Source organism: Monodelphis domestica, chromosome 8 (assembly GCF_027887165.1).
Source record: "Monodelphis domestica isolate mMonDom1 chromosome 8, mMonDom1.pri, whole genome shotgun sequence".
Classification (NCBI taxonomy): domain Eukaryota; kingdom Metazoa; phylum Chordata; class Mammalia; order Didelphimorphia; family Didelphidae; genus Monodelphis; species Monodelphis domestica.
Window position 1 is genome coordinate 91,807,422 of NC_077234.1, and position 15,798 is coordinate 91,823,219.

The window sequence follows — 15,798 nt, forward strand, 5'->3', positions numbered from 1 at the left end:
AGGTAGAGAGGAAGATAGATGGATAGATATAGAGAAAGAAGGATGGATGGGTACAAATAGATATGGATAGATGGATGGATAGAGATAGAAATACAGAGACAAATATAGATAGATGAATAGTGAGCTGGAGAGACAGATATAATAGTTATAGCTAGCTGGATGAATAGAGAGATTAGAGATGGATAGATACAGAGAAAGAGGGATGGATGGGTACAAATAGATATGGGTAGATAGATGATAGAGATGAAAATATAGAGACATGGATAAATGGATAGAGACAAAAATAGTTACAGATAGCTAGATGGATAGAGAGATTAGATAAAAAGATAGATGGTTGGATAGATGATGGATGGATGGATGGGGACTTAGGTAGAGAGGGAGATGGATGGATGGATAGATAGATGAATGGATTGATGGATGGATAGATAGATGAATGGATGGATGGATAGATAGATGGATAGATAGATGAATGGATGGATGGATAGATAGATGAATAGATGGATGGGGAGGTAGGTAGAGAGGAAGATAGATATAGAGAAAGAGGGATGGGAAAGATGGGTACAAATAGATATGGATAGACAAATGGATAGAGACAAATATAGATAGATGAATAGTGAGCTGGAGAGACAGATAAAATAGTTATAGCTAGCTGGATGAATAGAGAGATTAGAGAGAGAGAGAGATGGATAGATACAGAGAAAGAGGGATGGATGGGTACAAATAGATATGGGTAGATAGATGATAGAGATGAAAATATAGAGACATGGATAAATGGATAGAGACAAAAATAGTTACAGATAGCTAGATGGATAGAGAGATTAGATAAAAAGATAGATGGATGGATAGATGATGGATGGATGGATGGATGGATGGATGGATGGATGGATGGATGGGGACTTAGGTAGAGAGGGAGATGGATGGATGGATAGATAGATGAATGGATGGATGGATAGATAGATGAATGGATGGATGGATGGATAGATGGATGGGGAGGTAGGTAGAGAGGAAGATAGATATAGAGAAAGAGGGATGGGAAAGATGGGTACAAATAGATATGGATAGACAGATGGATAGAGACAAATATAGATAGATGAATACAGAGCTGAAGAGACAGATAAAAATAGTTACAGATAGCTAGAAGAATAGAGAGATTAGATTGAGAGATAGATAGATAGATAGATAGATAGATAGATAGATAGATAGATAGATAGATATCCTAGTCCCAAGGAAAGAATATCAGTCCATTTTCACATTGTAATTTCCCCCTGCAAGTTTTCAGGTACTTCTCCAAATACAACTAATTGGCCCCAGTAGAAAGCATTTTAAGAAAATGTACATGGTGACCAAGAGATGTTTGTTGTTTGAACGAAGTTAGGTATTTCATCGCATTTTTAAAAAAGGAAATACTTTATGATTAAAGATGTTTAATGCTTGTGGGAGCCACCTGTCTTAGGAATCAGCAGCATCTGGCAAAAAAGACAGTTCATCTTTCACAGAGGGCTCTCTGCTCCTTCGAGCCCCAAAGCTGATGCTCTTCTGGAGTTTGCAGTTCAAGAAGAGAACGAACGCTCCTCAAACACAAATAGCTCAAATACAAGTTAGAAGGAGAAACGTACAGAGTAGTGACCAAATGGGGAAGAGAATCATCATGATAGATTGGAAGGGCAAAGATGGCTGTAACCTTAATAAACAACCGGCTATCTCTCCTAGTTTATGTATTATTAGTTGGAAGGTGTATTTCATTAGGGATGGACTAGAGCTATTCGTTTTCTAATCCACAAAATGGCATTTTATTTGTTTGTACCCACACAGCTAACTAAACCAGAGCCTTCACTTATGCTACCTTATAAATGACAATCTTAAAGATTTGGTGGAGAAAGGAAGTGCAATCAGTGGCATAACCAGGCAATTTTACTGGTGTAGCTGTAGAAACTCTAACACTGGATGGCTCGTAGAGCCGCTTTCAGTTCATTCAGGACGCCAACATTGAAGGTTGGGCAGAGGTTGCAAGAAAGACTCCTCCTGGTGGCGCACTCCATGCCTATAGCCAACATCACATAGCCCTCTGTTGGCCCAAGGACCAGGCACAGCACCATTACCATGACCAGTAAATCAGTATTTGTCAAAGCACACTCCCCCAGGATCCTCAGGGCAGAAATTATTCCACATTTATTACTTTGGTATTTCCTTCCAGAAAGAGGAGTTTGTTTTTAGAAATGTGGTGTAGGGGACAGCTGGATGGCTCAGTGGATTGAGAGTCAGGCCCAGAGATGCGAGGTCCTGGGTTTAAATTTGGCTTCAGACACTTCCCAGCTGTGTGACCCTGGGCAAGTCACTTGACCCCCATTGCCTAGCCCTTTCCTCTCTTCTACCTTAGAACCAATACACAGTATTGATTCTAAGATGGAAGGTAAGTAAGGGTTTAAAAAAAAATGATTGCTTGAATTTCATTCATTTAAACAACCTTCTGGGTACCATAGCAAAAAATCCTTTCCCAAATAGGTCCTGATCAGTCATATATGTAAAATCTAGTTGAATTGCTTGTTGGCTATGGAGGGGGAAGGTGGGAGGAAAGGGAAAGAACATGAATCCTGTAACCACGGAAAAACATTCTAAATTAATCAATAAAATAAATAAAATTTTTAAAAAAACATTAAAAAATCCTTTCCCAGCAATCATTGGTAGTGTTGTCAAGTGTGTCTTACAAGACTAATCAGTTCTTTGGCTTGAATCGCAGTGTACAGGGAATGACTGTGAGAAATGAATAATGACAAGACAAAGAACACCTTAAAATCAACTTTGCCTTTCTTTGGAATGAAGTCATCGCAGACCCTGAAATCAGCAGGCACATCAATAGTCACAGAGCCAATCCCAAGACCCACCTTGCCCATTCTGGGACAAAAGGACGAGAAAGTGAAGTGGAATTCAGCAAATTCCCCTTCACTTCTCATCCCTATTTTAGACTCACTGGATGAAGAACCATACTATCAGCCAGCTCAGATCCCCCTACTGATCAGTCTCTGATGATCCTGAATTATATTCCTTGGGTGGACTCCATATTTAAGCCTAAATCTGCCAATAATACCTAGACCAATGGAAAAGGGTTAGTTGGGGGAAGCCAGACAAGTATATACATTAGCAAGTCATCTAATTACTAATTAACATGCTCTACCTAAGAAAGATGCATATAAACCTTCCCTCTATCCTACCATCCCCAGAAAGCACTGTCCTCTCTGTTTCTATCTGTCTGTCTGTTTCTCTCTCTGTCTCTCGCTGTCTCTCCTCTCAGTCTATTTCTCCATTTCTCTCTCTCTCTCTGTCTCTCTCTCTGTCTCTCTCTTTCTCTCTCTCTCTTTCTCTCTCTCTCTATGTCTCTCTCTCTCTCTCTCACCCTCTGTCTCCTCTTACTCCCTTTCTTGATCACTCTCTTTCCATCTCTCTGTTTCTGTTTCTGTTTCCATTTCTTTCTCTCTGTCTGTCTTTCACTCTGTCTCCTCTCACTCTTTCTCTATCAATGTCTCTCCCTCTCCCTCTCCTCCCCTCTCCCTCTCCCTCTCCCTCTCCCTCTCCCTCTCCCCTCCCTCCCCTCTCCCTCTCTCTCTCTCTCTCTCTCTCTCTCTCTCTCTCTCTCCTCTCTCGTCTCTCTCTCTCTCTCTCTCTCTCCTATGTCTCTCTCTCTCTCTCTCTTTCTCTCTCTCTCACTCTCTGTCTCCTCTTACTCCCTTTCTTGATCACTCTCTTTCCATCTCTCTGTTTCTGTTTCTGTTTCCATTTCTTTCTCTCTGTCTGTCTTTCACTCTGTCTCCTCTCACTCTTTCTCTATCAATGTCTCTCTCTCTCTCTCTCTTCTCTCTCTCTCTCGCGCTGTCTCAGTCCTCTGTCTGTCTGTCTCTCCTCATATAGCCATAGCCATATTCGGAGACCTCAATGCCTCTCTTCTTTTTTATTGCAATGACCTCCTAAATGGTCTTCCTTAAGTTGCCAAACTGATTTTTCTAAAGCACAGGTCCATCAGTGTCACTCCTCTATCTAATGCGCATCACTGTATTTTGGTTCCAGGGCAGAAGAGTAGTAAGTGACTTACCCAGGGTGACACAGCTGGGAAGTATCTGAGACCAGATTTGAACCTGGACCTCCTGTCTCTAGACCCTGGCCTTTCACCTCTTTTGATCACTTATCCATTATGGAATGACTCTTGGTCTTAATTTTGTCTTTCAGTTTCCTATCAGTTTGGATATCAGATCCTTATCAGAGATACTTAATTGCAAAGATTTTTGCTAATCAGTATTTTGCTTTCTTGTTTGATTTGGTCATGCAAAAGCTTTTTCAGGTTCATGTAGTTATGATGATCTGTTTTATCTTTTGTAAACTCCCCTATCCTTTCTTCTCTTGTTGGGAAAGATGTCTGCATCCCTTTTCTGAGGTCAGAGCTCGATCTATGAGTGCTCCATATGAGAAACCTAAAGCCCCTCTGTCCAAGAGGGCCAATTTGACAGCCTTCACTTACAGACCACCTTGAGTTGTAGAGTGATTAAAAAAAAAAGGCAGCCTATAACCCAGAAAGTCTTCCTTTATCTAACTGGAGAATTAAGATTAGAGTTCCTCTCTCTTCTTTTTAAATGTAGATTTAGAGCTTACAGGGAAAGACTCTGCCTCCTCCTTCTATTTTGTTGTTACTCCATCAGTGTGAATTCCTGGTCGTGTAAAGTCCCGTATACTGGTGCAGATCAACAATTCAGCTCTAATTTATAATCTTAGACAGTTGCCTAAAGGCACAAAGAGGTTAGATCATCTTCCTGTGGTCAAAAGGGCAGTTAGGTGACAAAGACAGGACTTGCCCCCAGCTCTTACTGAGTCTTACTCAGAATTTTTCTTCATAGCACTTCCTAGATTCATAAATATTCGACAAAGCAGACATATTGAAGGGCACACATCTGACCACCACCCACCAAGTGCAGAAGCTCACAATCAGATGTAGCCGATGACCCTTGCATTAAAAATAAAAACATCAGCAGAATGGCTCTGCTCCTTTAACCTTCTTGATCTCTGTACAGACCTATTTGAGGAAAAATTCTGAAACAGGAAACATTGTGAGTTTTCTCTTTTCTCAAGACCATCAAGCTTTAACACGGAATGGTCACATTATTTTATGGACTTCCGGTGTGATGGAGGGGAAGGATGGGAGTAAGGTCATTTCTACTTAAATACTGTTGATATGTTTCCTAGGTTTCATTTCCTTTGGAAAAGGAAACTTTCCTTTACAGAAAAAGGAGAGAAATCACCAGACCAGAAGATCATGATGGAGCTGCCAACAGTCACCAGTCAGGAGAACGGTACATATCTCTGGACGGCTGCTCCAGGCCTGAAAAAGTCTTAAATATTTATGTTCAACCATGAAGATTGATTTGGGGTCCAGTAGATCAGTTTTGAAACTTTCCATCTTACTTCTACTGGTTAGGAAATTTATAATCCACTTAAAAAAAAAACCCAAACCTTTATCTTTCATCTAGAATCAATAATGAGTATTAATGGGTCTAAGGCAGAAAAGTGGTAAGGACTAGGCAAGGGAGGTTAGGTGACTTGTCCAGGGTTATGTAGCTAGGAAGTATCTGAGATCAGTTTTTGAACTCAGACCCTCTTCAATTAATATATCATTTAGTACTTGTGCCCACTTTCTTTATGGCTGCCCAATAGATGGTATAGAATGTTGGAGTTGGAGTGAGAAATAATTGTGTTCAAATCCTTCCTCCAATACTTTTTTTTTTTTTTTTTGAGATTGGAACTTCCTATATCACTCAGACTGGAAGTATAGTAACTACTCATGAGCCACATCTCAACATTGCTCAACATGGGAGATTTAAGCTGCTCCATTTTTCTAACAGGGACCAGTACCCTCCTCCTCGGGTAGCCCAATGGCTCCAGATGTTCACCATATTGGTTAGTGTGGACTCCTGCTTGGTGTTAGCCCATTCCATCTCAAAACTCCTAATTTCAAGAGATCTGCCAGCCTCCATCTTGCCAGTATGAAGGAATATAGCCTTGCACTAGTGCATTCAACTCTTCCATTACCTGTTAACTCTCTCTCTCTCTATATATATATATATATATAATCCATATTAACTATAACAAGTCACTCAACGAGTCTCAAGCCCACCATCATCTGTGAAATGGAACTAATACTGTCTGGCACATCACAATATCTATGATACGTCAAGGATACATCACAATATTGTTATAATATATAAATTGTGATGTATAAATACAAAGCATTTTAACCATTTAAAAACACTATAAAAGGATGTCTACTAATATTATGCAAAGCTCTGGATATTGTATTAATTTTATGAATTAAAATGTATTACATCAAGTTCCCCAAAATTTTTCAGTTAAAAAAATAAATGTCATGATCAAAAAAGAAAAAAAAATATACATTACATCAAGTTCCCAGCCAAATAATCCAATGAGAAATTTCCTTCATCCACAGAGTACTGGGATTTCTTGGAAATACATTTCTGATGACCTTCTTAGAAGTTGGAGTCTTCCAATGACCACTTCCAACAAAGGGCTTCAGAAATGCTAAAAGGTACATAGGTTTCTGCCTCTGATGGAGGGAGAAGAACTGGGAAGAAAGTAGGTACCATCACAATAACCCAAAGCATGGCACAATGGAGGAAGGACTCATTCTATTTTCCTGCAGGACAAGCTGCATCACATCGTTACATATTTGTCCACAGAATTATGAGTAGGAAGTTTAGCTCTGGTGGCAAATTGAGGTAAATAGAAAGGATACAGAGGACAGTCTTAGTTAAACAAGCCCAGCAGATGGGAGAGAAACAAGGAGGCACAATGGAGGGGCAGGAGAGAAGAAGGCTCTAAGCAGGTGGAATTAGATCCCAGGACAGAGGTGATAGATACCTTCATAGCACCCATGCTATGTTACCTGTCTAAGGCAAAGCCCCGCTCACCCTGCCTTAGTTATGACTCTGTCACCTACTGTTTGTACTTAATACTTCTCTCTCTCTCTCTCTCTCTCTCTCTCTTTCTCCCTCTCCTTACCCCCCCCCCTCTCTCTCTCCCCTCCTTACCTCTCTCTCTCTCTCTCTCTCTCTCTCTCTCTCTCTCTCTCTCTCTCTCTCTCTCTCTCTCTCTCTCTCTCTCTCTCTCTCTCTCTCTCTCTCTCTCTCTCTCTCTCTCTCTTTTTCAGGTCTCTCTCAGAGTCTGAAACTGGTCCTGAAAGAACTGAGTCTGTTCTATAGCAGGGATGTTAATGGAGTCAGTCTTTTATATGATCTTCTCCATTCCCCTTGGCTGCAGGCTCTTCTAAAGGTGAACCCCCAGATTCCTTGCAGATTGCCCCAAAGTGATCCTTGCTGGTTTTGTATTATATTAGGAGATTTCCACTCGAAAATGATTCTAATGTGAAATTTCTAAGTGTAAAGAAGTTGTCCCCACCCATAGGAGCTATTCAAGTCATACCCTGCTATTTATTTTTACCGATGAAACCATTTAAAAGAGATTTTCCTAATAGCAGCCCATAGTCAGATGGTCTGAAGCTACTGCTGACCCTCAGGGTCTTTTCTCTTGGCAAGTTATTGTCTCAGTGCATAGGTGGATACAGGATGTCTTGGGTGTGCATTTAGATGACAGCAGCAGTATCCAATGGTCTTAGACAAGCAGCTAAACACCCAGAGAACCCCACTAGAAATGAGATACAACTAGGGTGGAGCAATTTGCTCTTTGTCCCAGGATGCCAAATTTTGCAGTCTTTCAGAAACAGCCGAACTTTGCACTTACTTAATAAGGATAATTAGTTAACTAAAGAAGCTACTATTGCATTTTTGTTCACTCCTCTCACTTCCCTCACCACCCCAAGCCTCCCCACTAAGAGACTCCTTGGTTTCTTGGCATTTCCATTTCCCCCATTTCCACGGGAATGTTTCATCCAGCTTGTTGTGGTACTTGTCCAAAGTGGAGAATTCTTTATTGTGGATCTGCTGCCAATTGTCCACAAGTTCTGCAGCCAGGATCCTTCTCTTTGGACGCTCCATTCCTAAATGGTCAGACTGGGCTATTCATGTGCCTTTGTCCCCTCTGTAGGTTTATGAATGTCTCCAGGAATATATCACAAAGAAACCAGTCCCTGTCCTGGCCCAGGCACAAGCATTATCCTGCGAGGTAAGAGAAGGATCCAGAAAATGATGCGATGACGACTTAACCCCCTCCTAACAAAAAAGTAATTTAGCGTTACCAGATAAAAGTGATTAACTGATTGGGATGATTTGACTGCATGCATCTTTGATATAGTTTTCATTGGGTTTGGAGATATTTCTATTTTCCATAAAAAGAGGGAAGGGAGAAAACTCACCTGTTAATCTACTCTAAATTATTCAAACTGATCATGTATTTTTAACTAATATTTTAGGACAAATTAATCCATTTCTTCTTCTCTCCAGGCTTCTTATTCTCCCATGCATCCCTCAAAACAACCTTGATTATGAACCAGTCTGGATAATTGAGAATTGATTTTTTTTAACTAGACTATCTGATATTAGAGACTCACAAGACTAGAGGGAAGTGCCTCCATTCTCCATTCCAGCAGTTCTAAATCACCATAAATCAGATGGAGGAGAAGTTTTCTTTTTCCTAAAGTTTTATATTCTTTATTTACCATGTCCTTGAACAGCGCTGCTTAGCCAATAGATTGGTCAACCTTGAGATAGAAAATACTATTTCCAAGGAATGAAGTCCTCTATAGGGCACTTACCAAGATTTCTTCTAGCCCCAAACAGATGTATAGGACAACAATACGTTTTCTGCTGATCCATAACTGGAGAAACTAAGGTAGTTTTGCCTGGGGCAGGAGACGCATATTTGTCAGGAACTTTTTAAGGACACGAATGGGGTAAAAAGTAGAGACATCCCTGTAGACTTGGAGAAGGAACTGAGGGAGTCTCATAGAACTGTCAAGAAGGAGGAGGCTTTGGGTTGGGGCAGTCCTATCTGAAATCATAGCTTGCTTCTTCTGTAGTGTAATGAAATAAGGACTTTGCCCAGACCTTGAGATAAAAACTGAACAAGGAGAGCCCCCAACGGAGGGCCAACTAATTCTTACATAAGGATGCGTGTAGGTTTGAAATGTAATGTTGTCTGTTTCATTTTATTTTTATTAATTGTGTTAAATATTTCCCGATTAAACTATACCTGGTTCAGACCACACTGGGGAGTGTTGTGGGCCACTGTGGCTGGGATGGGGCTCCCTAAAAAGGAAGATAATCCATTTCATGATCCGTGTCATTCCATTCTGTTATCCAGGTGGTGGAATTATTGCGGGATGCTCCTCAGTCCCCCGAGGTCCAAGAACTGAGACACGTTCTAAAAGCCAAACACTTCCAGGCAAGTGCTGGCCCCTGGGTGGGGTGGGTTGTTGTGTTAGGATGAGAAGAGCCCAGCTGGATGGGCACCCACTGGAAAATGGAAAGCATAAATCAAGGCATGGGCAAAATTGCTCTCAGACAAGGAGCCTCATGAGAGGAATGCATTTAATGTCACCAGATTTTAGAGCAAGAGGAAACCTTAGAGGTCAAACTTTGCCATGTAATTAGCAGTCTTTTCTTTTCTTTTCTTTTCTTTTCTTTTTCTTTTCTTTTCTTTCCTTTCCTTTTCTTTTCTTTTCTTTTCTTTTCTTTCCTTTCCTTTTCTTTTCTTTTGTCTCCTCCCCTTCCCTCTCCTCTCCTCTCTTTTCCTTTCTTTAAGAGGCACTAACATCCATGAAAGCCTAGGGATCCTAGACTATAGAGCTAGAAGGGACCCTGGTGGTGGTCTAGACTGCGGGTTCCTCAAAGGTTACCCAGACAGCAACTACAGAAAGAGCCCCAGAATCACATCTCCCGACTGGGTGTGAAAGCTTTGTCTAGGATGTCCTAAGACAAAGGGGGTTCTTTCAACTTGTTGCAGCTCCTAGATCAGACGTAACCTGGTCAGGTGTTAAGTCGCTTTGGCATGGGATCATGGCCTCCTAGATTTAGAGCCGGGGAGATCAAGTTTACCCCCTCTCATTCTACAGATGGAGAAACTGAGGCTGAGAGAGACTAAGGGACTTGCCCAGGGTGCAGGGCAAGAAGAGAAGGGTCCGGATAGTGCAGTTTCTTCTACTCCACATTCTTTTAACAAAAAAAAATTAATTCATTTTTTAAAAATATCAGTTTTGCCAAATGAAACGGATTAAATGAAATGGGATGCTTTGAATGTACATGCCATTTTGACGGGGTTTTGATCCGCCTCTTTGCTTACACATCATTTAAAAGGGGGAAAGGGGAAAATGACAAGATTGAGCTATTACAGATCATTCCAGTTGAGCATGTATTTTAATCTCCTATTTTAAGACAAATTTTCCACTTCTTCCCCTTCCCTTCTCCTTCCCCGTCGCCCCTCCCAAAAAGAAATGTGTTCCTGAGTTAGCAGGATTTGACCGTAAAAAACAGCAATATTTTTTATTAGATGCAGCGCTAGTAAGTGTCCGAGGCAGGTTTTGAACTCAGGTTTTTCTCTGGCTCCAAGCCTAAGGCTCCATCCACTGTACCATGCTGATCTTAATACTTAAACATCGCTGTTTCTCCTCCTCAATGTTACGTAGCGAGTCATTAAAGAAAGCAATGGCGGAAGTTGGCCACTAGATGGCGCCGTGGATTCAACTTTGTACTTGGCCAGCCTCAATCCCTAGCCATGCGATCTTGGGAAAGTTACTTACACACCTCAGTTTTCTCATCTGTTAAAAAAAAAAAAAAGGGAGGGGGGTGGTGGAAGGAGGATAGCGCTGACCTCCCAGAGTTGTTGTGAGGCTCAAATGAGATAATATTTGTAAAGTTCTTTCCAAACTTTAAAGCACTATGTGAAAGATTTTGATGATGATGATGATGATGGAGGAAGCATCCAGAAAGGTGATGACCGAGTCCTGAAGAAAAGAGGAATAGCAAAAATAGCTCTCCTGACCTTCATTTCGTTGGCAAAAATCTCTCAGGACTGGGAAACAAATTGTGGTTGACAAGAGCACGTCCTATAAGAAAGGAGACAAGTTGGAAGAATTCCAAGTTTAGAATTGGGTTTGACAATGCGTTAATGTAATAAATAAATGAATAAAGCATTTATGAAATGCTTACTTTGTGCAAAGACGTGTGTGTACTAGTATACTGGCTGTGTAGTGGTGATCAATCAGCTCTTGGAGAACCCTTTCTGGTGCTTATGCAGACTGCCTGCGGATCTCAATTTCCTTATTCCGTGGCATTTGGAATGCAATCTGAGCGTCAAGCCTTTAATGCCAAGAGTAACCATTTATTATCAGCAATCCAGAGAGCATGACCAAAGCGAAACTGTTTTAAAAGTTCCAATTAGATTGGGAAGAAGAATAACAAACCCAGCGATTACAGAAATGTGAAGTGCTTTGTCATCAAAAGAATCTGATCTCATGTGGTGTAGGGTGATGGAAGGAAGACTGATAGATCTGGAAGAAGAAAATCTGAGTTCAGTTGTTGACTTGTTTTTGAGCCTCAGTTGCCTTATTTGTAAAATGATGGGCTGTACTAAATAATTTCCAGGTTCTTTCAAGCTCTGCATCTCTGGTCCTGCTTTTCCTTCGCTTAAGTCAATAGATATAGACCAAGAAAACCATCAAGAGGTTTCTACCAGTGTTGTACCATAGTGCTAATGTTTTCTTTATCGTCCATAGAATGCACAGCAAGTGCTGTTAAGGTTTCCCGTGTGTGTTCCTGTCATTATTTGAGGCAGCGGTTTAAATGTAGAGTCGGATTTTGCTGAGAGCAGTTTTCTTTTTCTTCAAGTTTTATTTTTTGTCTAACAATCATTTCCCCTAAATGCCCTCCTTCCTCCACTGAACTCTTCTTTATGCTGAAGTATTTAAACAAAGCTTACCAATATGGCAACCACATAGAACATCAAGATACCTTTTCCATTTGCGGTCCCCACTGTTCTATTTGAGAGGAGGAAGCTGGGTTTCCTTGTTAGTTCTATAGGAGCAAAATTGTTATGCTACATTTTCCACAGAAAATTACATTATAATTCATCAGAGTTCAATTCTTTTTCTTCTTCTTTCTTTCTTTCTTTCTTTCTATCTTTCTTTCTTTCTTTCTTTCTTTCTTTCTTTCTTTCTTTCTTTCTTTCTTTCTTTCTTTCTTTCTTTCTTTCTTTCTTTCTTTCTTTCTTTCTTTCTTTCTTTCTTTCTTTCTTTCTTTCTTTCTTTCTTTCTTTCTTTCTTTCTTTCTTTCTTTCTTTCTTTCTTTCTTTCTTCCAAAATTTAGTTATTGGAGAAAAATACCTTTGAGAAGGAGGCTTTCCCTTCTGATTAGCAATAGTGAAAGAGATATACCTACAAGTGTTGAAGAAGGAAACCGCATATACTAATGCTAGACACTGTTAAGCACTTTACAGATATTACCTCATTTGAAATCCCTGCAGCAACCCTAGGTGTTGTTATCCCTCCCATTTTACAGATGAGAAAATGGAGGTAAATAAATGTTTGTATTCAGGATCCCATAGTCCAAGACCATAAGTTCTTAAAGTTGTAGTTGAACTCAGTTCTCCCCACATGCTAACCATTGTACCACCTATTTACCTACCTGCCTATCAACCTCAGCAGGTTAAATGACTTACTTAGAGTTAGCCAGGACTTAAACTTTGATCTTCCTCACTCTGAGGGTAGCTCATTATCCTCTCTGCCATACTATTTCCCTCAATAGTTTTTTTTCTCCTAATTTGTAACTTTTATGGATGTCTTTTGTTTTAATACTACCTTTATTTCTAAATATATCCTTCCTCTCCCCTCTAACTTAAGATCCACCATGTTTCTTTGAATTCCCAAGACATATTGCTTCTTAGTGTATGAGAGCATTCTATTACACTGGAGTCAAGCTGGCTCATCTTCATGAGTTTAAATCTGACCCCAGAGACTTACTAGCTGTATGGTCCTAGACAAATTCATGTAGCCTTGTTTACCTCAGTTTCCTCATCTGTAAAATGAGCTGGAGAAGGAAACTGCGAACCTCTCTCATATCTCTGCCAAAGAAAGCCCAAAAAGGGTCACAAAAAGTTAGACACAACTGAAAAAACTCAATGACAACAACGTTCACATGTCACAGTTTGTTCAGTCATTCCTCAACTGATGGGCACCCTTTCTGGGTTTTTTTGGTATGCCAAAGAGTTGATAGTAATATTGTTTAATATATAATATTATGATGTATTTATAATGTATAATATAACATAACATATAATAATAAAATAATTTTATATATGACATTTCTTTTTTTAAGCACTTAATTTCCCTCTTAGAATAAATACTAAGTATTGTTTCCAAGACAAAAGAGCAGTAAAGTTTAAGCAATTGGAGTTAAGTGACTTGCCCAGGGGCACACAGCTAGGAAGTGGTGCATTTGAAACCAGGACTTCCCATTTCTAGATGTGGTTCTCAATCCACTGAGCCACCTAGCTACCCCCTTGACGATCATTTCTTTCTGTCATTGACTTCCTTAGGCATAGAAATCCAGCATCAGCATAGTCTATGATCTGGCATAATTCTAAATTATTTTTCAGAATGGCTGAACCTATTCATGTGTCCTCCATCAATGTGTTTGTCAGCTCATCCCTTCAAATACTGACTGTTTCCATAAAAACAACAACTTTGCTAAATGAGCTGCTTAATTAATACTTCTCATATAATTAGTAATTTGGATCAATATTTTACATGATTGTCACAAAAAAAAATTTGTTACAATCAGAAGATGACATAGGAAGATCTGTTAGTCTCTTGCTTTAACTAATATCCAACTGAACAGTCAAATATTTCCCGTCTGTTGAGTTAGGAAAGCTAGGACCTGGAATAGTTTGTAATTCAAATCCACCTGTGCACTGTGGACTAGGTCTGATCTGTGGGTTATGTTACCTGGTTTCCAAGAAATGAGATTACCACCCAGAGTCAGAGAAACATGAATTTTTAGTAGGAATTAGTCATTGGGAGGACCTGTGTGCCACAAGTCCTGTTGTTTGGAGTTAACCGACTTAGAGGATGCACAGGTTTCCCAAAATGGTCTCAATTTGGTTTTTTGTTCTCCTGTCCCAGGCCTTACTCAACGCCCATGATACCGTGGCTCAGAAAGACTTTGAGCCAGTTCTTCCCCCACTGCCCGATGACATCCCCGAAAACGAGGAAGCTTTGAGGATTGTCTGCTTGGTGAAAAATAAGCAGCCCCTGGTAAGAAAGTCTTTTGATGTTTGAATTTTGAAATGTACTATGGAAATTAGATTCTCTTTAGAGGTGTGTGTCCTTGGTTGACAGAAATTGAACTACAAGCGTTCAGAAAATTTGGAGGGAAATTGTGTTAATACCCATAAAAGGGTTCCCCACTCTTAAACGTTTTTATGCTTTTGAAAATCATGAATTTCTTGATCTTTACCCTGACTAGAAATTTCCATTGACTGTTCTCTGGCCAAGCAGCAAAATATAAGATGTAGGAGATTAGGTCTTTTTTCCTCTTTGTTTTGGCAATTGACTTGCTTTTTTAAAATCACTCTATTACAAGTCATTTAATTCAATTGAGCAAAGTTCTTAGAAAAGCAGCCGAGAAAATATCTTCTAATGTTCTTATACTGGAGAAGGAAAAAGTAGACCACTCCTGTGCCTTTGCCAAGAAAACCTCATGGACAATATAGTCCACAGGGTCGTGAAGAGTCAAGATTCTTATGAGAGAGATGGAGAGATGTGGACCTGACAATAATACAATTAGACCAATTTCAAGCTACTTAAATTGTTAATGGTTCTGTGCCAAGTTGGCAGGAGGCCTTGAGTGCCCCAGGGATCTGTATTGGGCTCCATGTTGTTCTCATGTTTTTATCAGTTTGGGATACAAGTACAATTTGCAGATGGCTCAAAACAGGGATGACATTGAATAACAAAGTTAATATCCATAAGGACTTCAACTTAAAGCATTGGGTTAGATCTAAAAATAAATACAATTTAATAGGAATAACTGTGAAGCTTTATGTTTTGTCTAAAAAAATTACTTCCCAAGTATTGCTTAGGAAAATTGATTCCTAAGTATAGAATTGGGGAAACAATGTCTAGATCAGAGTTCCTCTGAAAGAGATTCAGTGCTTTTAGAATATTCAATATGAATCAGTGGTAGAATGAGGCAGTCAGGAAAAAAAAAAAAGTCATTCTTGGGCTCCATTATAAGAGGTAAAGATTCTAGGGATGAGGAGGTGAGAGCTCCTCTGTACTTTGCCCTGTAACGTACATATATATTTTGCTATGGGTACCACAATTTATAAAGACATGGATGAGATAGACAAGCATCCATCCACAGAGGAAGGTATTAAGATGCTCCACAGCATAGGAGGACCAACTGAAGGTACTGGGGATGATTTGTCTGAAGAAATGAAGACTCAAGAGAAACATGATACCAGTATAGGATTTAAGTACTTGAAGAGTCATCACATGGAAGAGGGATTAGCCCCCAAAGTAAATGGTAGAAGCAGCAAAGAGGCAAACTGAGGTTAGATATCAAGAAAAACTTCCTAAAAATGAGAGCTGACCAAAAGTGAAATGGGTGACCTAAGGATGGCTAACCACTTGTTGAGTATGTTATAATAGGTTTTCATAAGACCAGATGGCCACAGAGTTCTCTCCTTTCTACCTTTAAAATTCTATGCATTCAATTTAGTATAATCTTAAACTCTCTCTCTTGATTATCTCATCAATTTCCATTGGTTCAATTATCATCTCTGTGATCTCTG

At 39.8% G+C, this 15,798-nt stretch overlaps 1 protein-coding gene across 1 annotated transcript in view; it reads left to right on the forward strand.

The window, feature by feature from the left end:
* Positions 1 to 15,798, forward strand: part of MPP4 (MAGUK p55 scaffold protein 4) — a 61,240-nt gene that overhangs the window by 5,259 nt on the left and 40,183 nt on the right. The window contains exons 4-9 of the mRNA XM_056808494.1: positions 1,956 to 2,107; positions 5,227 to 5,333; positions 7,205 to 7,326; positions 8,098 to 8,175; positions 9,313 to 9,393; positions 14,126 to 14,257. Of these exons, the coding sequence (XP_056664472.1) occupies positions 1,956 to 2,107; positions 5,227 to 5,333; positions 7,205 to 7,326; positions 8,098 to 8,175; positions 9,313 to 9,393; positions 14,126 to 14,257 (672 nt within the window). The remainder of the gene's footprint in view (positions 1 to 1,955; positions 2,108 to 5,226; positions 5,334 to 7,204; positions 7,327 to 8,097; positions 8,176 to 9,312; positions 9,394 to 14,125; positions 14,258 to 15,798) is intronic.